Here is a 25,503-nt window from a genome sequence, read left to right as displayed (position 1 = left end):
CAGATCAGCTAGCTTTCCAGTCTCTTCCACTTTAGGGTATTTCCCTCCTAAGTCTTGACCAGAGGTAGAGCAACCTGTATTGCTTCATTTCTAGAAAATTCTCTTAAATCATTAAAAGCAAATTTACATTTCCTGTATCCTACTTCTTCACATTCTTGGGCACTACTGTAGACTCTAATCTGGGTAATACTCTTTACCTTTCTGTAAAGAACAATCTTCTGGTTTTAAATAGTTCTTGTGGTTTTTCAAAGGTGCTCCTCACTTAAAGAACCATTTTGTGCTATCCCCAAAGTCTCATAATAAAGATGAAAGAGGCTCAGCCCACTTCCCTTTCCTTCTATACATCTCTTTAACATCCAAATAAATGTCAGTCTTTATTCTCCGCAATCTACTTATCAGCAAAAATCTCTCTTCATTACTATTATACTAGTCTCTTGTAGTTTATTCTTCATCCTGCTCTCTTCCTTCAAAGCTTGAAATTATTTTAACTGAAACTATTTTTGTATTGTTTTTGAAAGCTAGCACAGTTGTTTAAGTGTAAACAGCAATGAACCCAAGCCCTAGATGTATGTGTGTGAGTACATGTATAGGCTCATGTGTGCACGTATGTGTGTGTGTGCGACACGCGCGCACACACACATATACACACACGCACAGCTGTCAGTTTGGGAATAAAAGCCTTAGGAATTAAAAAAAAAATCACTTTTCTTAGCCTTAGATGATAAATAAAAAAATTTCAGATTTTAAAATGAAAACTGCATGCAAAAAGAAAAAAAAAACACTACTCAAGAGCACTAATGACATAAATGTGTGTGTTTTATCACACCAACATTTCTGTGGGACAACTGGGTCAGTCCTTTAGTTAACAGCACAGCAAGAGTAATTGTTCAAGGTTGCTAATACAACTTTTGCATCAATAAGATTTTAGCTGGCTGTCATGTGACTGCTGAGAAAAGCATAGTTTTCTGGGCAAAGCAAAACCTGTTGGCCTGACTAGGTCACGGAAACCCTGTAGTGCAGCAGGCTACTGCTTCCTCTGGCTGTTGGAGCAGGGCATACCTCTTCGTAATTTTTCGCCTCCACGCCATGCTTCATGTCTAGGATCACGAGTTGGTCAGGTATCCGCCCTGTTCCTGTGAAAGAAATCAAAGGATTCATTGTGTAGAATATTTAAAATTCCGGGAAATCACCCACCTACTCTCCCTCTCCCCAACTCTACTCTCTCAATAGAGGGAAACAGCCGCAACTCCTCCCCCTACTCAGCTGCAGAAAATTCCTGGCTCTGGGTAAAATCACAAGCATTCCAGACAAAGCCTCTATCTGTGTGGGGTGCCGGAAAGTAACAAGAGCATGCTGCTGGCAAACATCTCTGAGCGGGCAGGACACAAGATACTGCAGCTGGTACTACAGAGGAGAGGCGATGGGAAAACACACAGGTTTACTGGATTAGGCACTAAATCACCAAAGTCAATAGTGTAAAATTTTTTGTATAGTATATAGGTAGTGGGTAACAACTTATGCATTTCCACATCTGTCCTATCAAATTCTGAGAGGTCATGCTCAACTAGGATTACTGGATATATGCTAAGCTGGGGTTTACTGAATACAAGTATGAGTACTGAAAAGAACAAAGGCTTAATTAACTATTATGCCACTTTAATTCAAACACTTACATAAATATAAGTGGTCTTACATTTACCAAAATGTAGTGGTCTTACATTTACCACTTACATGTACGACATACGACTACTCCCATAAAGTTCTTTATAAAGAGAATGGCCCAAGAAAAAAACTTTACAATAAAAGTACAATGCTCAGGGATGCTTCTGAGAGAAAGAATTGTCTGTTTGGGATAGTAAGGCCAATATTGCAACACAGCTATTAGAAAAGTTAATCCGATTCAGCGTGATCAAAATGGAATTTTAACCGTATAAAATTCTTCATCAAAGAGAAGAAAGGGGAAGACCCAAAGAGTCCTAGAGAACTGCTCAGCCCCAAACCCCTGGAATTCACCTGACTATATACAAACAGCCTGTGTGTTTTGGGAAACAGTGCCATGTAATCACTGAAGTGCTTAAGCCACTCGTGAAACTATAAGCCACAGAGAATGGTGCTGTATCTTCTCGTGCCTGAGACACTGCAGGTTTTCTGAAATGGCTGAAGTTAATCTAGAACTACTCACTGAGAATGCACTGGGTGCTAAAAAGTGTGCTGGAGTGTACAATCTCTACCTCTAAGTAGTTTGACAGGGATCTAAGACATTAATACACAGAACAGCTAAAACGAAAACACAAAACAGTATAAAACTTAAACTACCACAAACTGGTCCAGAAAATCCTAGTTGGGGAATTAAACGTAAATGGAGAGAAGAGATTAGACAGACTTCACAGAGGGAACACCTGCACACGGGACAAAGTATTCTAGGCAGAAGGCAAAGCATGGGCAAAGTCTCAGATACTAAAATGAGTATGGCATATTTAAAAGGCAGCAAAGAAGTTCTTCTGGCTCGATTAAAAAGATGAATTTGAAAGCAACAGAAATAAGACAGAATCGTTAGGATAAAGAACAAATGGAAAAAGTCATAGATGTCTTCTGAGCATTAAACCACTAAGTCTCTAAGAAACCTCCCCCACAAAAAAATGGAACCCTGAGAGTTCTCTTCTCCAAAGTCCAATGTGTATTTCTGATCAAAGCATTCTTTATCACACATGCAGTGACAATTTTTGCTTCTCTTTCCTCATTTAAAAAGTTGTGAAATTCAAGCAGCTCACAGTCCCACCTGGTCCATTTCTTCCTAACAGAGCCTTCCCACTATCTCTGTTTGCCAGACAGAGTATTATTAGCATTATTCAAATACAAGTGAAACCACAAGGCCACAGAATCCTGGCTGGTAGGAGTCCAGAGCAAAGACTTTTGCCCAGAACAGTCAGCTATCCCCATAGCTGACATCATGGTCCTAAAGCGTCTCCTTTGTAAAAAGACCCTTCAGTAACTTCTCTCTGCATTTGCCTGGCAAACAGACAATCTTTTCATAGGTGCTCTAAAAACCTCAAGGAATAAGGTCTCATATAGACAGAACACAAATGAAATTAGAAACTGACTGCTGACTATAATGTGTGTGTGCAAAATTTTGTATAAAAATAATAAAATTCTGGCCTCCCCGGTGGCGCAGCGGTTGAGCGCTGGGTTGCGAAGCTGCCCGCAGCCTCTGCGGCACTGGTTCAATCCCGGCTGCTCCCCGGCCACCGGAGGAGGGTCCCATATGGCGCGCAGACCTCTCCTGCCGCCCGCTGCTCCCCTCAGCAGTGTACTTCGGTCCTTCTGCCTGCTCTGCTCCCCGCTCTGGCTCTGGTGAATTCTCTCACCCTCCCGTGCTTCTGACTGTACCCAGTGCATGCATAAACCAAAAACAAACAAACAAACAAATAAATAAATAACATGCCTCTATAAAAAAAAAAAAACTTAAAAAAAAAAAATAATAAAATTCTGCGTAATTTTTAAACAATTAGTTCCAAGGGATCTACATGCACAACACCAGCATATAAGAAATTCAGAAGAAACAAGCTATTTCATAAACTCCACCTCCAAATAGTTTAAAATTGCAAATGTATGACAAAAATGCATGAGACATTTATTTACGCAACACAGGGCTTCTTGAACACACAAGCGCGCACAAAAACAGGGATACACAATCCAAGATAAATAGTCCAATCAGTGAGTGATGTGCTATTTGGAAGAAGCCACATTAACGCCCTGCTGTTCTGAGATAAGCACAGTATCTCAGCATATTTGCTTTTTCTCTACCACTTGACTTATATTTATTTGTTTTATTGTCTGTTTCAAAAGAATATGTAAGTTCAGTGACAGGAAGGACTTCTGTTTTATTCATGGTTATACTCCCAACACCTAGAACAATGTTTGATATATAAGAGCACTAAATAAATATTTGCAGAATGAACCAATGAATCAATCAAGTATATGAATCAACAGAATAATTAAGTATTCTAAAAAAACCAAAAAGAAACTCATGTTTCTCCAACAAATAAACATCATGATGTGTTTAGAGGACAGAACAAACCAGACAGTCTGAAATCTGGTTAGTAGTGGAAGACAAGGCTAGGGTGAGAGTACAGACTATTAAAAGCTAGATTTTAGATAAAATCCCCCCCAGCCACGAGCTTGAAAATCTGATGATTCTGAGGTTTATTCTATAGCCAGAGACATTACTACCACTACAAAGAAGGGAAAATTTTTAAAAAGGGGATGTCATGAGAAAAGATGTGTTTTGTGAAATACATCTAGAAGTAGTGCTAATAAAAGAATCCATGAATTAAAAGATTGCAGCTCAGATTTGGGTGGTAACAGATACAGAAGATATTGTGAAAAAAGCATCAGCATAACTTGATGATAGCCTGGAAATGGTTTTAAAATGATTTTAAAAACATAAGCCAGAGTAACTGTAAAGATGGAGGTAATACTGATGAAGGGGATTAGTTTGAAAGAGAAGCTCATGAATGCAGTCTGGTATCTTGGTTTTGAGTTAACAGTGGGAAAACCATGTGGAAATGTCCAGAATATTGTTGGGAGAGTCTAGAACTGGCAGGGGTGGGGACAGGAAGAAGGATATAACCATGAAATCACCGTAAAGCCCTTCAACTTTCTATTTTTAAACGCTTATTAATCTGTTTACTTCAAGTGGATGCACCATAACTTTTAAGCTAAGTTGACCCACTTTTCGATCAAGGAAATCAATTCTTGGTTAACTGTTAAAAGCAACTAATTGATCTGCTATTCCTGAGAATCAACTGGTGTTGTGGGCAAAAGTGCTTGCTCTTCTATCCTCTAAGATCATATATTCTGGACAACCTGTAAGTGTAAAATTGTCAGGTGTCCTTTTTGCCCCTATATGAAGAAAACTTGCAAATAAAGTCAAATGGAAGCAAGGAAAGGAGGCATTAAAAAAATAGGGTTCCAATGATTCTGTCAAAACCCTAAGATCCAGCCACGCCTGAGGTGAGCACATTGTAGACTCACCAGTTCAGAGAGTTAAATGGTCTTTCTCTCCTTTCTCTGATAGCCAGTTTGAGTTAGGTTCTATGTCTTCCAGGCCAAAATAATCCCAACTAATACAACAAGTATAAATACACGCAGCTTTTGGGGTCTAGTGTGCTTAAAGTCAAAGAATAGCGAGTGAAAATGTTTTTTCACCTACTGCTGAGCATAGATGTGATCAAATAATTAATAAGTCTAAAGGTTCTTAAGGGATCTGGGCCAAAAAATGCACAGAAGACTCCATTGCAAGATATCAGGATTAGGAAACAGCAAGTGCTCCAGGGACCAAAACTGCTTCTGACTGCCAAATATTGGCAGTCTAATCCCCAAGAAAACATGTCATTGGTATATAAACATGTCACTAGCATCCATACATCACTCAAGTCAAGTACTTCCCAGCACTGATGAAATGCCTACTCCTTCCCGCACATGAAGACTACTACTCATTAGCCAACTTTCACTTACATGTGTATGCACCCTGGCAATTATAGTTTTCATTTCCTCTTCCTGCTAGACAAAGAGGGAAAGTTCATGCTCTTATAACCTGGGAAGGATGCTTAATTCAGGGAAAACATTCTGATTACTTACCCTTACTCTCAAAACATACTTCAAACATGTCATAATCTTCAGTGGTAAAGGCAAATTTCCCCTTGGTCGCATCCTCTTTGGAGTATAAAATATGACCAGCAGAATCTGTAATCTAAAATAAAAAAGAATAGGCATTAACAATCAGAGAAAGAACTTATGGAAAATTAAAAAAAAAAAACAACTGTCTATAAAACAGTTGCTATGTCTCAGAATGATGACTGTTTCAAACATTCCTTTAAATAGGAACTAGGAGATGAAACCCCCACACAGAAAATTTCATTCAAACAGCCTGACAGAACTGCAGGCTAGAATCTGTTGCAGCTATAGAATGTCTTACCATACCAAACGATTGATAAAATACAGGCTTATTAGCAAAAGCTCATTTTACATACTGTAGACCAGCATCATTCCCTAGAAAGGGACACGTCACAGAAACCAAAGTGGACAATTATCAAAAGAACACACTACATAAAAGGGAGGAAGACATGTAAGAACACATGTCTTCTGTAAAACATATCTTGATGGGGTGGAGAGGGGAAAAGGGCAACTGACACAAGGACAAAAGGAAAAGGAGCACATGTAGAGAAGAAAATCTGGGAGTGCTGTTCCCACAAATTTCATGTCCATTATGTCAATGGCAACATGGGATTGAAGGAAGATTCAGGGGTAAAAAACAAGAAGTTTCTCCTGAAAGAGACATCCCTGGCTTCCACAAACGATAATTTCTTGAGGCTAGGTTGTTAATGTTAGTACTCCAAACTTAAGCTGCTCCATTGCTACAGAATGGCCTAAAGGACTGACGATACGACATATACTGGCAAAGGAATGATCACATATAAAGCAAGGGAATGGCAGAGTAACATAAGAGACTCAGGCTTCTTTTCCAGAGCACATGTCTCACTTAGCATAAGGCACATCTCATTACCTATGGTAAGAATATGGAACACAAAAGTAGTGTCTTCGTTAAACTGGAGGGTCTAAAGCTGTCTGTAAAACAAGATTTCTTTTTATTGAGATTTAAAATAGAAAAACTGGGTAGCACATATTAAGTTTATAAATTTAAAACACTAGTTATTTTTGAGAGGTGAGATCTCTTTTTTATACTTTAGAATTTTCTTTTGATTTTCTACAAAGGCACGTATCACCTAAGGTCACAATGTAGACCAGTGTCAACCAATGATAATGTGGTATCATTTCTGGGGAAAAAGTAACTAAAGAGGGCCTCCCTGATGGCGCAAGTGGTGGCTAACCGCAGCCACTGCAGCACGGGTTTGATCCCCAGCCAGGGAGCTACCCACATGGCGCAGCAGACCTCTCCTGTCTCCCCGATGCTCCCCTCAGCAGTGTATTTCAGTCAATCTGCCTGTTCTATTCCCCACTCTGTCTCTGGTGGATCCTCTCACCACCCGCACCTCTGGCCTATACCCCTGTTCTTGTATGCATAAATAAATAAATATTAAAAAAATAACTGAAGAGACTATTATCACTGCTAAACAAATTTAGAGTTAATAAAAAAGGTTTTATGGTACATCTTCTAAATTCTCCAATAACAACAGTTAATATTAATCAAGTATCTTTTGCCATGATGTTGATCATTAATTAAATCTGTCAAACATTTAAGATGCTTTTAGATCTGTGCTGGACAATGGGGATGCATGGATATGTAAGACAGTTCCTGTATTCAAAGGGCTTAAGAGTCTCAATGAGGTGTGTAATAGGAAATAAAATAACCAATCCCAATGACTGAAAAACTATACCAAGTGCAATGCCTGAGGTAAGCACAGCTGCCACAGGATTATGGAGGCTGGAGAATATATCCTGGAGGAGGTGACATATGAGTGGGGTCCTGAAGGATGGGCTGCAGTCAAAGGAAGAAAATGGGTGAAGATATTCAGGACAGTAAAGATGGCAAATATGAAGGTCTGGGGTCCAGAAAACAAAACAAAAACACAGTATCATCATAATACTTATAGCGAGTATTTATTGAGCATTTACCAAATGTTGGGTACTGTGCCAAGTGTTTTAAATAAGCATTTAAAATTTAATAACCACCTTCACCCTATAGTAAGAACTATTATTTTCCTCATTCTTCATAGGAAGAAACTGAGGAACACAAGTTTGCTGGCTAGAGAGGTATGGCCAGATCCTGCAGAACTGCAACACCATGCTATGTTTAAACTTCATTTAGTGCAAAAGGAAAGGCAAAAAAGAATTCAAAATGAGCGTGATGTGATTCTAAGAAAGGAAGAAAGGTTCCATGCTGGTGACTATGCATTACTTAGGGTTTTAGAAAGAAGAACCTGAATAGTACTCAAGAGTAACAATACTAGAGATAAGACATAGGTTAGGACACACTCCCAATACTCCAGGTGAGAAATGATGAGGGTTTTGGGTATGGAGACCAAGTTTGAGGGATTTTAAAGCCCATGAGACAAGACAAAAAAGTAAATGCCCACAGGGATCAGATCAGCAACATGACTTAATCTATGGACCAGTATAAACCCACAGGGAGTGGTGGACAACATGGCAGGCTGGGGAACACGGGTCTCTCTCCAGGCAGAAACCAACACGGCCAAGGCATGCCAGGTTTTCAGATAATCCAATTTTTCAAAAGAAGTTAGATATTTTAATCTCTATTTGAATCATTTTAAATTTTAGATCCTTGAAACCAATCCCAATGATTGAAAAACTATGTCAAGACTAACCACAAAATGTCTACAGAACCAAATTCTTCTGGGCCACCAATTCCTGACCTCTGCAAAGGACAGGAAAAAAGCTGACTAAAATCACACAAAAATGCTGGGCAGCACCGAGGTCTTAGCTGAGATCATGGACCATGGATTTCTAGTGGCAATATGTAGCAGTCAAGATGCAGGAGCAAAGAAAAGTACTAACTGATTTAGACTCGAGGTTCTACAACTAAGTGTTTGAAAGGATAGGGGGATTAGTAATTATGTTATAAACTTTACATAATCATCCATCCTTACAACAACCCCATGGATAGTCTTAGTGTCCCCATTTTACTGATAAACTATTCAACTTGCCCATCATCACAGAGTTAATAAATTGTGGATTTGAGGAAAAGTTATAAAATCCATTCCACATTCTATGTTGCCTCTCCACAAAAGGAATGTCTTAAAGAAGTGGAATGCACAGAAGCCAAGAAAGACTAGCAGAATCCGATGGGCTTTTTGGATCAGTACAAGTCAGAAAGCCTCAGTGTCCTCCTGAGAGGGACATAGCGCTGCTCAGTCTGCATTCTCCACCTTAGAGGGATTAGCAGATAGCCACAGAGTAGTGGCCTTGAAGTGGATAATAACTAAATAACCTACCAGGGAAAACTGAATCAACCCTGAAGATTCCTAAAGGGCTCTTGTTCATGTGGTACTGACAGTACTTATTCTGAGTAACTAACTAAAAGTGAAAAGCATAATAAAGGACACTGGAACCTTGGATGTATACATATTATAGGGCACAAAGGTCTGGGAACTAATCAAACCCTAAGTAATGCATAGTCACCAGCATGGAGCCTTTCTTCCTTTCTTACGAATCTGTTCACTCACCAGAAACTCAAACTTCCCACTCCCTATCCCCCAAAAGCACAATGACAACTCTTAAGAGCAAAGAGAAAGTTCGGAAAGATGTAAGGCAGGAATACCAGATTTTCATGTTCCAGGCTAATCTAAAAATCTTAATCTGGATTTGGTGCTTATGAATAAAGTTGCAAACAATTACCAAGGCAAACCTGTACAAAAACAATCTTCCAGATCTGCTCAGTGTACTAGTTTAATTCTTAAGGGAGAAAAGGGAAAGGATTACAATTTGCTAGAAACATTTAAGTGTAAATGAAAGCAGCAGAGGACAGAAGACATGGGGAATACATACCAAAGTTACAGCACTCACTAGGTATCTCAGATGTTATCATCTCCTCATTCAGGCAAGGAAAGAGGCTCTGTCACCTGCCTCTGCTCTGCCACTGGCCTCAGGCAAACAACCAAGCCTAATGAATTTTGTAAGATTTGGCAAATATGTGCCTAAAGTCCTCATATCCTAGAAGAACAGATCATGATCTTTTTGTGTTCTCCTAAGATACTAAGAGATTTCTTAAAAAATTTAAGGATGGGCCACTGTCGATGTTAAAGAAGCCTAGACACAGGTCAGAAAACCCTTATTGAGGATCTGGTAAAAAGCCTTCATTGAGGGCCTCCCCGGTGGCACAGTGGGTCGAGTGCAGCGCTGTGAAGCTGTCTTGCAGTCTCTGCAGCACAGGTTTGATTTCTGGCCGGCCAGGGAGCAACCCACATAGTGCGGCAGACCTCTCCTGTCTCACCCGCTGCTCCCCTCAGCAGTGTGTTTCGGTCAGTTTGCCTGTTCTGCTCCCCACTCTGTCTCTGGTGAATCCTCTCACCCTCCCACGCCTCTGGCCTGTACCCCAGCTCTTGTATAAATAAAATATTTAAAAAAAAAAAAAAGAGTTCTTGTCACTAAAATAAAACATAATCTTATAAAAAAAATTTTAAAAAGTCTTTATTGAGTGAAATGAATTAAGACTGCCAAGTTTTTTCTCAAAGACTGCAACGGATACTCCGAAGGGGAAAAACTGATTCAATTGTCCTCTCCTACATTGTACATCTTGGAAGAATCACTAATTTTGATTCTTCTATGACATCTGAATATTTATTAATGATTCATTCTAGGGTAAAGACTCAAATGCTCCATTTACTATCACTACCTAGACCTATGAAATTTACCTCTCAGATATAGTGTGTAATAATTCCCTCATGGCCTCCATATTTCTACACTTCCAACAATTCTCAGCTAAGGTTATTTATCTGGCTATTTGGAAATCTAGGTAGGCAACTTAACTGTCAGGTTGAGCAAACTCTTATAAAGACTAATGAGCATTCTAACAGATCTCAGCATTTTCCTGAAAATTAATAGGTTTCCCATATAGTTCATAACTGCAACGATTTAGGAGTCAAGCCATTGACCTTAAGGAAAAACAAATCACATTCCCTAACACTAACAAAATTAGATTAACCAGCAGCTAGCTAGAATTAAGGAGTAGAAAACTGGGCCAGGTTCAATGACTAGCCAGAGGTGGTAAAGGTTGAAACAGTGGTTTTTTTTTATTTTGTTTAATTAAAATATTCTGATTATAGGTCACCTTAAAAGATGTGATTTCTCAGTACTGAGATTTTTCTTGTCAAATCTCATTAGAAAACCACTTTAGTAATCTAATCTGTTAACTGCCACTTTTATCTATTTCAACAGAAAGGCCTTAAAGGATCTTTTAACAATAAAAACACATTTATTGCATAGTTCTTACTTAAACAAAGGTAATATCAAGCCATAAAGTTTGCCTATATGACATCAAGGAATAGGAAGTAATAAAGATATGTTACTAGATAACGCCTTCTGAAGAAAAGTAAACCAAATTGCACAACTTTAATAAAACTGGGAGTAAAGTGTTAATTGTATATGCAGAGTAGCTGATATCAAGACTATGTGGATACTGGGCCTCCCTGGTGGTGCAAGGGGTTAAGACACAACCTATGAAGCTATCTGCAGCCACTGCAGCACGAGTTTGAACCCCAGCCGGGGAGCAACCCACATGGCGCAGCAGACCTCTCCTGTCTCGCCCACTGCTTCCCTCACGCAGTGTCTTTCAGTCGATCTTCTGGTTCTGTTCCCCACTCTGTCTCTGGTGAATCCTCTCACTCCCCACACCTCTGGCCTGAACCCCAGTTCTTGTATGTATAAATAAATAAATCTTAAAAAAAAAAAAAAAAGAATATGTGGATACTCATAAGGCAAGTGTCAAATTAATAAGAATATAGGTCACTGAATAACTGAAATCATTGGGAATTGGATTTTCTTGTACCATTCCAGGTAGTGGATTAAAATAGATACTTGAGGGCCTCCCCTGGTGGCGCAGTGGTTGAGCGCTGGGCTGCGAAGCTGCCTGCAGCCTCTGCAGTGTGGGTTCGGCCCGGCTGCCAGGGAGGGTCCCACATGGCACAACAGACCTCTCCTGCTGTACCCGCTGCTCCCCTCAGCAGTGTATTTCATCAAGTCTGCATGTTCTGTTCCCCGCTCTGGTGAATTCTCACACTCCCCCCTCCCCCCCCCCATCTGACTGTACCCAGCGCTTGCATATAAATAAATCTTAAAAAAAAAAAAAAAAGATACTTAAGCAGGCCCTACTCCTGAAATCTGTTCCCTGTTATTTTACCAAACATTCAAAATACCCCACCACTTCAAAAGGATATTCAAGTACCTTAGGCCCAAACACTAAGCCAATAAAGCAATTAGGAATAAAAGAGAACTGAATCACTTGGAGGAAGAAAACAAGAGGCACTCTCAAAAGTCTGAAATGAACAAATGATACTGTACAATAAATGTGGCTCCATGTTTTCTGGAAGCCAAGATTAGAAGAGAAACAAGTTGGGTTACACATTTATTTTCGGATGAAAGCTCACAGGTTTATCTTAAGAGACAAATTTTCTGGTATTAAACATGAAGAGCAATTTAATGGGAAGGTCCCTGTAAAAGCACTGTGACCTATAAGAAGACTCCATTTTCAACCATGACCTTGCTAAAGATACAAACGGGTGCTTCTGGTGACCTTATGTGATGCTCTGTTTTACCTAATGCAGAGGTGGGATGTAAAGAAACTAGATGAATGCTCCAGTGCCCTGGTTTTCTGCCCCGACTTTAATGCTACCACTTCTCTGGCCACCTTACAGCCTCATGCCACAAAATTTCCAGTCTTTCTTTAAAGTTACAAGGCTAGCACTCCTTTTGACCACCTGCTACTACTGCAACTGTGTTTTAAAAAAAAAATGCCAAGAAAAACTCTTAAAATTAAGACTATCCGGGGCCTCCCTGGTGTTGCAGGGGTTAAAGTCACAGGACTATCCAGGTTTTGCCAGCCATGGCAGCATGAGTTTGATCCCCTGCCAAGGAGGCTAACCCACATAGTGTAGGAGACCTCTCCCGCTGCTCCCCTTAGCAGTGTATTTCGGTACATCTATCTGTTCTGCTCCCCACTGTCTTTGGTGAATTCTCTAACCAACCTCCACCCCACACACCACCTCTGGCCTTCACCCCAGTTCTTGTATGCATAAATAAATAAATCTTTAAAAAAATACATCCATCCAGAGCTTGGTTTCTAATAATACCGTTCTCCAATAAAAGGATCCAGGGTTCCTTGGAGAAACAGCTGATTCCAGGATGAAGGCAGGAAACAGGTAAGATGAGCTTGGAGCATCTCGCTGTGGCAGAAAGGAAATGCTCAAAATCAAGACAAAAAACCCCACAAAAATGGGGGTATTTCAAAGGATACGGGAGCCAAATCAAAGTGCTCCCAACGGACAACTGAAACAATTTGAGTGATGAAAGTGTTGGACTGCTAATCTAAAGCATGAAATGAAGTATCTGTGCATCCATATGGCTAGAGATATTGAATAATAAATAAGATACAAACAGCCCCTGCACAAGACTAATAATTTATGTAGAAACTGCACTCCCAAGGTGGCTGAGTAAACCCCCTCTCCATAAGTGTGGGCTCCACATGCTGACTGCCTTCCAAAGGGGGAAAGACTTTACAATGGAGAAATATGACAAACTGCCTCAGAGAGCGCTATCAACAGTAATAAATCATGTTACCAGCATGTTCCCTTGACAGGCTGTGATGAAAAGGACACTTTACCTTGTAATCTTCCTCACTCAAACCCATAATCCCAGTTTTATCATGAGGAAAACACTGAACCCCAACAGACAGGCATCCGACAAAATACTTGACCAGTACGCCTCACAACTCACAAAGTCACTTTAAACAAGGAAAGTCTGAGAATTTGTCATAAACTAGAGGAGCCAAGAGTCATGACAAAGGTAACATATGCAGGACGGGATCGTGGAACAGAAAAACAGGACAAAGGTAAAGACTAAGGGTACCTGAATGAAGTACAGACTTCAGAAAATAATACAGATCGGCTTGTTCATTGTGACAAATGTGCTACACTGAAGTCACATGTTAACAACAGGGGAAACTGGGTGTGGGAAATCATCATTGCTTTTCTGTAAACTAAAACTATTCTAAATTACTACCCTGAAGTCAAACATACATAAACACACAAAAATCCAGATTCTCAAGATATCTGTTGTCTACTCGGAGTCATACAAGTAAATCAAAATTTTCACACACTTATGAGGCATACACAAATAATTCCTATAAAATGGCATATGACCCATGAGGAGGTGGCAAATGTGTCCTCCTACTGGCACGGGCTGCACATTACTTCCACTGCCTAAATCAGCCCCATAGCTATCAGTTAAGAATATGTGGAAAAAACAAAACACGGTTCTTCTCCAGAAATGCTTCCACAGCCGCAGAGGTCAACAGCTTTAGTGTAGTTGGTGAAAATGTGGAGATGTAATTTCCTTCCAATAAGCTCACACCTGCACTGTCTTCCTCAGGTTTATGATCAGTCTGAGACATAAAACTGAGTATACAATGTATACATATTATTTTAAGGATAACTAGCAACCTTTTGTCTCCTGAATGACTAATTCAGTAATTTACAAAGAGTTGTAGAAGTTCTATACATTGAATAAAAATGAGCAAATAAACCTAAACAGAAACAACAGCTTTTTCTCCCTTTAAGAGATTACACAGCAATGTAATTAGACTGAGGTTCCAAATATCAGTCTGCATTCAAATGGTCCCACTTGCTAGCTATAAAGTCTTGGCGTATGTGCTTTAACTTCATATTAAAATTAAGGCAATGGCGAGGCAGACCCCTCCTGTCTTGCCCGCTGCTCCTCTCAGCGGTGTATTTCAGTCAGTCTACCTGTTCTGTTCCCCACTCTGTCTCTGGTGAATCCTCTCACCCCCGGCATCTCTGGCCCGTACCCCAGCTCTTGTATGCATAAATAAATAAATCTTTAAAAATATAAAATAAAATAAAGGCAATAGTGTCAACTTTATGAGGTTACTGTGAGGATTAAATCTAATATAAAGGGTCTAGAACAGTGTCTGACACACACACAGCAAGAAAAAATGTTACTACTACTGTCTTTGTTAGCATTGTTGTTTGTAACTGTTAGGGATAACTCAAAATTCCATAAACATTCAAGTCACTAAACATACTTCCAAACTAACAGTGCTAAAGGGATGACAAACTATCATAAAGTAAACACAGGGATGATTAAGGGGGAAAAAGAGGCAAACTTTCAGGGAAGCAGCAGCAAGGCTTAGGAACTGAAGGGATATAAAATGCCTACAAATGGGGATTTGCTGCATTTGTAGTAGCTGTGGGAGCTGAATACTACCTGGAGTCCCAGAATAAAGAGAGTAACTACAAATAAAATGAAAGTAACTTAGTGGCTTCTCAATTCATAAAAATAAGATTTCCTAACTGTAACCTACTTCTGTTGTGTTTATCCCTTAAAGAATACTAGTAAGATTTTTCTCTTTTCTTTCTTTTCCTTTTTTTTATTTCTACATTCCCCATACAATTGCAACCTCGATTTTGACCCTTATCCCTCCTTTCCCCCAAAAAAGAGTGTCTCTGGTTCATAGTTGTTTGTTGACTAGTAAGATTTAATAAAGTAAGAAAAGGTAAAAAAAAATTCCTAGTTGCTAACAAGGAATAGTAAGAAGTCAAGATGACTCCAGCATTTCCTGCATGTATTTTTTAACCCAACAGGTAATACACATTGAAGGGGCCCAACATTAGGTGTGGAGGGCAAAGAAAGACAGTGTGTGCATACATAATGATCAGAGGCCATGGGTCTATTTGCTTCATTTGTAAGAAAATGAATCTCAAGTCATGGGGTCTATTACTAGAAGATATAAAAAAGTAGAAAGAACACCAAGTCACTGAAGATGCTGTAATTTTGGATTGGAAAATACCACAAGTCACCACTGTTCTCAAAAATGAGGAACATGGACAATGCAGCATAGCTCTATTTAATGGACATAAAATGAATTTACCCAGATCTTTTTAACAAAAGCACATGCGAAATCAGTCAACCGTATTCCCGAAATCAAAGGATCACGTCGAGATTTTATCCAGAACACAGTCAAGTTTAGAAAGGCTACAGGCAGCACTTAGCAACACTTAATTCTTGCAATCCAACACAATTCAGCAATGACCTAGCAGAGCAGAAAGTACTGCTTAAGCTAAAATATGATCAAGGAGGCTGGAGACTCTTTGTATAAAAGTGTTGAAAACTAGAAATGGAAAACTTCCAGGCCCTGGTATGATCATGGATAGATGTGCTCCTGCTTCTATCAGCATTTGCTACATTAAGTTAACATAGGCAATCCTCATGCTGAGGAGGAGGGGAGGGTTAGGGGAAGAAAAAAGGAGAAAGAGGGAGGGGAATGAGTAGGAAAGACCAGTTGCTGCCCTAATAATAATACTGCAGGGGGTGAAGCCAGATCAAATTTTTTTTTCATACTGTTCCAAAGTTATTTACGGTAAAACCCTCCAGCATGATCCTTTCAGGCACAAATAAAGCCTTGTTCTTTCTTAACAACTAGTCCCTTGATTTCCCACACGTTATGTTGAACAATGAGGTTGGGGGCACAGGATAAAGCAGATGACATCAACCTCCCTCAAGTCGGAGGCTTGTTCGGGAGTCCAAATTCTGGTCTGCAGCCAGCTGGCTGGTTTCACAGAGGCTTCTACTGTCCTGGCTGCCAGTCTGCGTACGCATACGGGGGCAGTGGCGCAGGATCAAGCACCAGTCAGCAATTCACACAAGAACCAGTATAGAAGAAGTTATGGCACCCCAGTAGGTTACCTTTACAAATCTGTTCCATTTCCCTAGAAACGAGGCTCAGTTGTCAGAAGTCATGATAAAGACAAACTCTAAGCAGCCCCCATCTCTAGATCAGTTTAAAACAGACAAGGTTGTGGAGAACTGTAGAATAGGAGAGGTTTAAATGAAGAAACATACTGTTTAATTTCAATGGAGAAGGAAACACAAAGTCAGGTTTAAATTAAAGCTAGAAAAATCATGTTTAATGCAAAAAAATCCCTCAACTTTAATACTTTTCAATGTAGTCTTCTGTGCTAAACTAGTCATTGGCCTGTTTCTTACCCATGGGACAATAGAGAGGTCAACCATAAATTATTAGGAGCTATTTTTTCCCCACAGAAAAAGATCAGCTCTCAGAATAGATATCAGTAATGATAACTGAAATATAATTGTTCCAAATAAAATTACCTCAAACTGCAGCATATATACTTTCTTCATACAGTTTTTTAGTGGGGGGAAAAAGGGGGGGCGTGCTATAAGAAAAGGGCAGACCCAACTGCCAAGCTGCGGCTTCTTAGTTTTCAGGCTTCAATTTCTTTTTCTTATTAATATAGCATTTATTTGGCTTCCCTGTCAAACCCTGAGCCAACCGTTCCCTAGGGGAGGCAGAGGCAAAGGTATAGGGCAGATGAAGCATGGGAGAAAGAACTATGGGAGGTGGAGATGGTGCCTTCCCATGGTGAAGAGGATGAGAAAAGCCACCATCAGGGAAAAAGAGTCCCTGACCTCTAACAGGGCCAAGCCCAGAATGGGGTGGGAGAAGAACTGTGGCTTCAGAGAAAGGTTCCTGGCATAACCAGTGATGAGGCTCTCAAACACAATCCCAATTCCAGCCCAGAACCAGATCCCCTACTGTGGCAGCCCCAGCCCCAATGAACTTGGCTGCTGTATTGCTGTCCCTTGAAATGGCGCTGGTTTGGAAGCTGTGGCAGGAATCAGCAAGTTCAGGGGACACAGGCCTGCCAAGTTTCGAGGCTCTTATCTGTCAGTGTCCCTTGGGGGTTTCAGCACCACAGCAATGATCGCCTCAGTAGCTGAGATGTGCTCCTGATCAAGGCGGAGGTGGAGATCAACTTGGTGCAGGCATACACTTTGGGGCGAGAGGCGCTCCCAGAAGCTTAAATTGTGACTAGTATGTGACTCAAGTCACACTACTCAAGTGACCTGTTTGGCTTTCTCATCTATAAGCGAGGAAAGATCTGGATCATAACTGGGTATAGGAGCCAAATAATCTCATTTAGCAAAAGGAATTAATCAGCATTAGCATTCTTGAAAAATGATGATGAAAAATGTCAGCTCATTAGATTATTTGGAAGAGGCTGAAAAAATATTTATAAATGACTTAAATTATGCCACCAGGCTTTTCTTTTCTTTCTAGTGATGATTATGACAACGCCTCACAATTTTTTCCCCTCACTTTTTACAATCTATTTCCAAAATATTAGTCAGCCTTAGGCAACAACTCATTTCAAACCCTAAAATTAGTTCATCCTCCAATTTTCACTATTAGCAAACATAACATTCTAAATAATAAATGGTGCCGAGCCTATTAAATTACCATCTTTTGGGTTTTTTTTTTAAAAAGATTGATTTATTTATACAAGCACTGGGTATAGTCAGAAACACAGAAAAGTGAGAGAATTCACCAGAGCCAGAGCGGGTAGCAGAACAAGCAGAATGATGGAGGACACTGTTGAGGGGTGCAGTGGGTGTGGCAGGAGAGGTCTGCGCAGCAGAACAAGCAGAATGATGGAGGACACTGCTGAGGGGTGCAGTGGGTGTGGCAGGAGAGGTCTGCGCGCCATGTAGGACCCTTGCCGGCAGCCAGGGATCAAACCGGTGCTGCAGAGACTGCGGGCAGCTTTGCAGCCCAGCGCTCAACCTCTGCGCCATCAGGGAGGCCCCATCATTTAGTTTTAATGTAAATGTGTTTTTTCAATTCAAAATCAACAGCAAGATGCTGAGTTTTTGTAACCTTTTATAGCCTTTTGTAGCCTTTTATTTTAGACTTGATGTAACAAAGAATGTAACAAAGATGTAACAAAGGATGATGAGTTGATAATACCATCCTGCTTCAATTTTGTGCAAACAAAAATCTTTATCTGATACCTTTTAGCTAGTTTAGTTCCTTTCATGGAATGGCAAGGAAGGGTGACATGGGGTAGACTCCAATGGAAACCTCAACACAAACTAACACCTCAATACAGTCCTGAGAGGAAGCCTTTGCAGCAGCATCCACCCATCTTCATCTTTCTCTGTTCAGAGAGGCCTCCCCTAATCACTCAAATGTTCTTTATACCATCAATCACTGTTTGAGTTTTCATTACAGCATTACTTACAATACTACCTAAAAGTGTATCCTTTCCATTTATTTTTTGTCTTTGTTTCCCACTAGAGCTCAAGGACCTTGTCTGCTGCTCATCCTCATGTCCCCAGGTAGGCTTGTCATGTACAAAATATTAAATATTTGTTTATTTGGGGATATCACAAACAAAATACTCAGAAATCCATTCATAAAATATTCATCTGTATATCACTGCAAGGACACACAGGGGACTCAGATTTGCAGTTCAATTTTCAAACAAGATGTAACTTAAAGACAAACACTGCTCCAGGTTAAATGAGTATGTACCCAAAGAACAGTAAGGTATTTACTATGGCTTGAGAGGGGTGATAGGAAGAAGAAAAGGTTAGGACAGTGCCAATCTATGTGTTCATTCATTCCTTATGCTGAATGAAGTCCTACTATGTTCCAGGCACCCCATTACACAAAGGTGTGTCAATGATACATAATTCTCTGCTCAAGGAGTACGGTCTAGCTGAGACAGGTTACCACACAACTATGACATAAAGTAATACACAAAACATAGATTTATGCATTAGACATTAAGGTACCCCTAGACATCTAGACAGGAAGATGTAGTCAACCAAGGCATGCAGTCACAAAAACCATTCTAAGAGAAACAGCCTCTTTCAGAGCAACAACTAAATACCAAGTCTGTTGGCCAAGTTTTGCATTATAAAGATCTTTAATTCTCCTAACTTCAACCCAAACCATGGCTGCCTGAACCAGGGGTGAACATGTGACCAAAGAGAAGACAATCAATAGGTTGTTCAGAGACAGAATGCGGCCTAGGATGTATTATAAAAGGAGCTGAGCCCATCAGATTCTTGCACTCAGGAGCTGCACTGCAGAAGCTGAAATGATACATAGAATCTTTGAGGCAGAGTCAGGGCCATGAATGGTGACAATTTAAGAGAAAGCAGAACTAAATGAGCAGACACTAAGAAAAAAGTTTGCAGATCCTGCCAAATGGCTCAGTCTAGCCCACAAGTGTGTATTGTGGCCTGCATAATATATTTAATTAAAAAAAATGACACCTAGCCTGTGGTTTTTAAAACACCATTCCTACAAAAAGGAACCAGAACTCCTTGGAGGAACAACTGCTTCCAGGTCAGGGGCGGGGCATAGAAAAGATCACTCTTTATTCCACAAAACAGAAGGGTTTAAAGATAACATACTACTGACTTTGAAGACGGAAAAAGGGAGTTATCAAAGAATACAGTTGGTTGCTCAGAGCTGAAAAAGGCAAGGAGACAGAATTTCCCCTGGAGTCTCTGAAAGGAACTCTCCTGCTCACACCTTAATGAACAAAGTATATTTCTCACATATATTTGGTCTTCATCCACAGTTCCAGGTTCACAGCTCCCCAAAGTCTTGGAGTTCCCGAAGTGTTGAGAACGATGAAAGTTATCTCTCGTATTGTTAATGGTGACCTTTGAGGAGGTGTCTAAAGATGGGGGCTGGAACCAATGGTCAAGATGGAACAAGTATGGCAAGATCCAGAAAAGCACTGACTCTAGGTGATACACACATAGCAGATGCACTGAACTATTTTCTATAATCTATAAAACTGAAAACAAACGAATGCCAAAACCAATTTGAATTAGTGACATTTTAAAATCAGGAACTTTCATATCAAAATTGGGATTTCTGGGCCTCCCCTGGTGGCGCAGCAGTTGAGCGCTGGGCTGCGAAGCTGCCCACAGCCTCTGCAGCGCCGATTCGATCCCTGGCCACTAGCGAGAGTCCCACATGGCGCACAGGTCCCACATGGCATGGGTCCCACATGGCATGCAGACCTCTCCTGCCACCTGTTGCTTCCCTCAGCAATGTATTTCATCAGTCTGCCTGTTCTGTTCCCCACTCTGGCTCTGGTGAATTCTCTGCCCTCCTGCGCTTCTGACTGCTTATATAAATAAATAATCTTAAAAAAAAAATTGGGATTTCTGATTTTATTTGAGAAATCAGATGCAGCAATAAGACCAGATGACAAGTCTGAGCTGAGTACTGGTCACTCAGAATGAACACTTTCCTCCACTTGGGATTACCCACCATTTATCACCACTGCTGTTTTTCTTAAACCTCGTACCTCGTCCAATTTATTCATTTATTTCCTACTTGACATTTGGGTGTAAGACCCCAGAAGTGAGAAGCCCCACTATGCTGGCTAGTGGCAAGAGAACAGAGCAGACATGGGGAGAGTAACTGAGCCATGGCAAAATGCTATGTGTAGATGTACAGCCTGCTGTTGAGGTCCCTTCAGCAGCCTTAGGTACAGATGTAATTCTCATAAGGTTATGGTACACCATGGTTTCTATATTTAGTGTGTAACAGAAGCAAGGCATATGCTTGACATTCTGGAATATATGAACATGAAAATAGTTCCTGGGTTTGGGTGACCAACTGTCTAACAAGATGACAAGGAATAAAGGTTAAGTAGTTAAAAGTAGATAGATACAAGATGAAAACAAGCGAGTTCAAGGCTTTGTTCAGGGTGGCTCATACATAAAATGCAAAGGGGGGGGGTGTTGAGAAAATATATGAAATTTCAGGTACAGATGAAAAAGAGCATTTACACAGCATTTTGGGAAATGGAGATGAGAGTAAAGTCTCTTTTATTGCTCAAATTCTCTGATTCTACACATCCTTTGAAGAGCCAGACACATGACCCTCAAACTGGTATATCTAAGCCTCTGAAATTAGACCATCACAGCTTTTTTGGCCAGAGAGAAGTTTGATACCTGAAGAGAATAAAAGGATAGGTCACTGAGCAACAGGCCTGCAAATATACAGTTTATACCGCCTAAATAAAGTACACACAAATTGCATCTGTTACCACTCTTGGGTCTCAATAACTTACACAGAAGCTATGGTCCTATTATAAAAGTTTCTTCTTTATTATAAAAGTCTATCAAAAGGCCATTTTTGCTAAAAGAGTGTTTATGTGAATAAGATCACCTAAAATACAATCACGTCCTGACTAATTATATTAGCATTGCAAAGATCTGACCTGGTCACCTTAACAGCGAATGGGCCCAAAACAGCATTATGGTAATAGCTGCCACCATCCAAGAATATCCGTGAAATTTAACAATTCCAGACTTGGGGACACCAGAAAGAAAGGACAAGAGTGAGTAACCAAGACCATTTTGTGACCAATAACTGACTTTAATCACAGGAATTTCAAATAAAAAGGAGAGAATTCGATTGCAGTACTTTTCCTTCGCCTTACTTAACTCCACTCAGGGCCCTCTCTGAGGCTCCAGCTTACTCTATTACTCTGAGCCTCAGGATGGTGCACGAACTAAACGGTCATGTACCTAAAGTTGCGCAGGACCTGACAAACAGCTAATGCTCAATAAATAACAGGTTTTATTAATCACAGTAAGCTTCAGTGGCCGATTATCCTGCAGGTGTCTTAAGACGCCAAACCCTGAAAATACCCATCATTAAAAGACTTTTTTGGAGAACCAAGTTCAAAGTACCTAAGACCTAAACAGGTATAGACAGTGACAGGGACCCAGAGGTGGGGGCCGCCGCAGCTCCGGAGCCATGGCATCCACCAAAGCCTCGCGGTCCTTCTAAGGGTTCCCCAGCACTGGTACCCAGCCCCGCCCCGAAAACGCCAACGAACAATGTGAGGGGGCGGACTCGACGGCGAGCCCTTCGAACTCGGGGGAGGCGAAAGCTCCTTCTAGGCCTCAGCACGCCCGATCCCCCCGCCCCCACAATCCTCGGCCTCTCTTAGCCCAAGCCTGCGGTTCTCCCTCCTCGCCCCGCGCCGCCCAGTGCGCACCTTGAGGTGGGTGCGCAGGCCGCCAGCGCCCCCAGACTGGTCGGTGATCTCGTACGCGCCCGTCACCAGCAGGTCCTTGTGGATCTCCTCGCGGAGGCACTTGCGGGAGTTAACAGGCAGGTGGAAGGAGATGGCGAGGACCGAGCTGGGGCCGAGAAGGAGTAAAAGCAGCAATGGTAACGGGCAAGGGCCACGCTGGGCTAGAGGGCCAGACAAACCAAACATGGTGCCGGAGAAATGTTCACCACCCCGGGCCTCTACCGCGCCGGAACCGGGAGGGCTCACGTGACTCACCTGCGACCTGCCGATCCTGCCGGCGCCATTTTGGAAACTGGCATACTGAGGATGAATAGCTAATAAATCTCTTAAAATGGAAGAAATTCTATGATACCACGTTGTGCCTACAAAGTAACGTGGTTAAGTAATATTTTCTAAAAGTTTACTGCAAAAGTTTCGCTTTTTGTAGAAGTTAATGAGCGTTCGGTCGGCCATGGCAAGTACGGGCATCCCTGGAAGTAATTGCTGTTTAACTTCCGGAAGCAGTGCCGGGCAATTTTGAAGTCAGTGATACCATAGCAACCTGGCCCCAATAGGAAACAGCCACAAGTTCCTTCCTTGGGCCCGCCCACCGGCGCCAGGCGGGCGGGGCGGGGACGTGACGAAAGGTTGGCCGACTTGGCACCTTCACTTCTAGGTGGCACCAGGGACGGAGCCCTGGCGGGGAAAACCGAGCGGCCTAGCGGAACGATTGTATTTTTGTTATAGGACAGGGAGAGGGGCAGCCCAAACCCCGCAAACCTGCCTATTCTAAATGGGTTCTGCCATCCGCCGCATCAACACAAAACATATGACACTTTAATGGGAAGGAACTTTAATAAAAACTAGGAAACAATACAGGTGAGGCAAAGAGTCTAGTTTCTAAATGAAGCACCCAAAGTTACCCATCCCCTCGTGGGTAAAACTCCATCCATATGGGGTCGGCCCAGAGCAAGGCCCCAAAGCCTGCCACAAGTCTAAAACATCTTCCAGTGGGGACCCACAGAAAAGGGTCACAAACAACCAGACAAGCCCGGAAGGAAAAGAGCAAAATCAACATCCAGATAAAAGCTGCCATTGTCACCTCCCCACGGGTCTCACCCACATCTGTGTCACCCAGTCCACGACCAAAAGACAAGCGTAGTTTCTTCACATGTCTCCTGGCTCCATCTTGCTTCCTTCCTCAGTCTCTCCTGCAGCTTCTCCTCTTCCTGCTCAGCTCCACCCTCCCTTGGGTGGGGCAGGGAACCTCCCCCTTTCCTGGGGACCACCCTGTTGCAATTTGACGATTAGGCCCGCGGGGGCCGGTACCTAAGAAAAGGTGTAGAGGTCACCTGGCGAATATATGACCTGGGCAAACGTTCAGGTCATGGTGGGGGTGGGGGTGGGGGGGTCGTTAGGCTGGGGTAACTTTGCTTTCTGAGTGTGAGTCTTTAGTTAGCGAACTTTGAGCGTCAGCTGTGCTTGGCAGTCAAACTAAATTTGGATTTTGTATTTAAATTGAATAAAATTGTGTTTTAGTCCAGTCTGAGAGATGGACATAATGCTGGTTTACCAGATAGTCATTTTAGGGAAAGAAAGTATTTGTGTGTTTTAAATGTACACACACTTAAAAAAATTTTTTTTTAATTGATGTAATAACATTGGCTTACGTTATTGTTGGTACTTTGGAAGTCCAGGATTACCTCCCCCACCCCCCCAGGGATACCAACACTGTCACCGTTAGTGTACCCCACACCAAATCACCCATAGTCCACCAGTATAGGCCCCTTACCTCTTTGTGGTCCCTTAGCTCATTGTACTCACTCCTCTCCCATCTCCTCTTCTGGATACTTCTATAGTTGGCTTCCAGGGATTAATTTTATTGTATTGTATTTTTATTTATACAAGAGCAGGGGTATAGGCCAGATGCGCGGGAGGGTGAGAGGATTCACCAGAGACAGACTGGGGAGCAGAATAGGCAGACTGATGAAATACATTGCTGAGGGGAGCAGAGGGTGAGACAAGAGAGGTCTGCTGTGCCATGTGGGTTGCTCCGAGGCCAGCAGGGATCTAGCCGTCACTGCAGAGGCTGCAGACAGCTTCACAGTGTTGCACTCAACCACCTGCGCCACCAGGGAGGCCTAGGGGTTAGTTTTTAAGCTTATCTTTATTTGACCCTTAGTTTGGTTTCTCTGTATTTCACGTATAAGTGACACCATCTGGTAGTTATTTTACTCTTCCTGACTTATTTCACTGAGCATAGTCCCTTCCAGCTATATCCGTGTTACTGCAAATGGCATGAGTTTATCTTTTTTTGATGGCTGAGTAACATTCCATTGTGTACATATACCACATCTTCTCTAGCCGCTCATTGGTTTGGGGGCACTTAGTTTGTTTCTGTAGTTTGCTTATTATAAATAAGCAAGTTTTCTTTTAAATTAGTATTTTTAAATTTTTCATGCAGATGCCTAGGAGTGGGATTACTGGATCTTATGGCAGGTCCTTTTTTTAGTGTTTTGAGACACATCCATACTGCTTTTCATTCGTGCTGGACCAGACTGCATTCCCACCAACAGTGTAGGAGGGTTCCCTTTCCTCCACATCCTCACTAGCACTTGTTTCTGGACTTTTCCATGTGGGACCTTCTAATCATTGTGAGTTGATATCTCACTCATTTTGATTTTCATTTCCCTGATAATGAGTGATGATGAACAGTTTTCTTTGTGCCTGTTTTCTGTCTTTGGAAGAAGTGCCTTCTTAGCTCTTCTGCCCATTTTTTTGGTTGGGTTGTTTTCTTTTTGTTGAGTTGTATGAGTTCTTTGTAGGTTTTTTAAAAAAATTATTCCTCTTCTGTAAGATTTTTACTTATTTT

The 25,503-nt window shown here is 41.4% G+C and overlaps 1 protein-coding gene across 1 annotated transcript in view; it reads right to left on the bottom strand.

The window, feature by feature from the left end:
• Positions 1 to 22,899, bottom strand: part of TMED10 (transmembrane p24 trafficking protein 10) — a 32,301-nt gene extending 9,402 nt beyond the window's left edge. The window contains exons 1-3 of the mRNA XM_037503841.1: positions 22,614 to 22,899; positions 5,641 to 5,752; positions 1,060 to 1,133 (exon numbers count right to left, since the gene is read on the bottom strand). Coding sequence (XP_037359738.1) covers positions 1,060 to 1,133; positions 5,641 to 5,752; positions 22,614 to 22,838 — 411 coding nt within the window. The 5' untranslated portion in view covers positions 22,839 to 22,899. The remainder of the gene's footprint in view (positions 1 to 1,059; positions 1,134 to 5,640; positions 5,753 to 22,613) is intronic.
• Between the last annotated feature and the right edge of the window lie 2,604 nt (positions 22,900 to 25,503).

This window comes from Talpa occidentalis, unplaced genomic scaffold, assembly GCF_014898055.3.
Source record: "Talpa occidentalis isolate TD23 unplaced genomic scaffold, MPIMG_talOcc4v2.1 talOcc4.11, whole genome shotgun sequence".
Lineage (NCBI taxonomy): Eukaryota > Metazoa > Chordata > Mammalia > Eulipotyphla > Talpidae > Talpa > Talpa occidentalis.
Note: the sequence above shows the minus strand (reverse complement) of the source record. Positions and strands in the feature narration are given on the sequence as shown.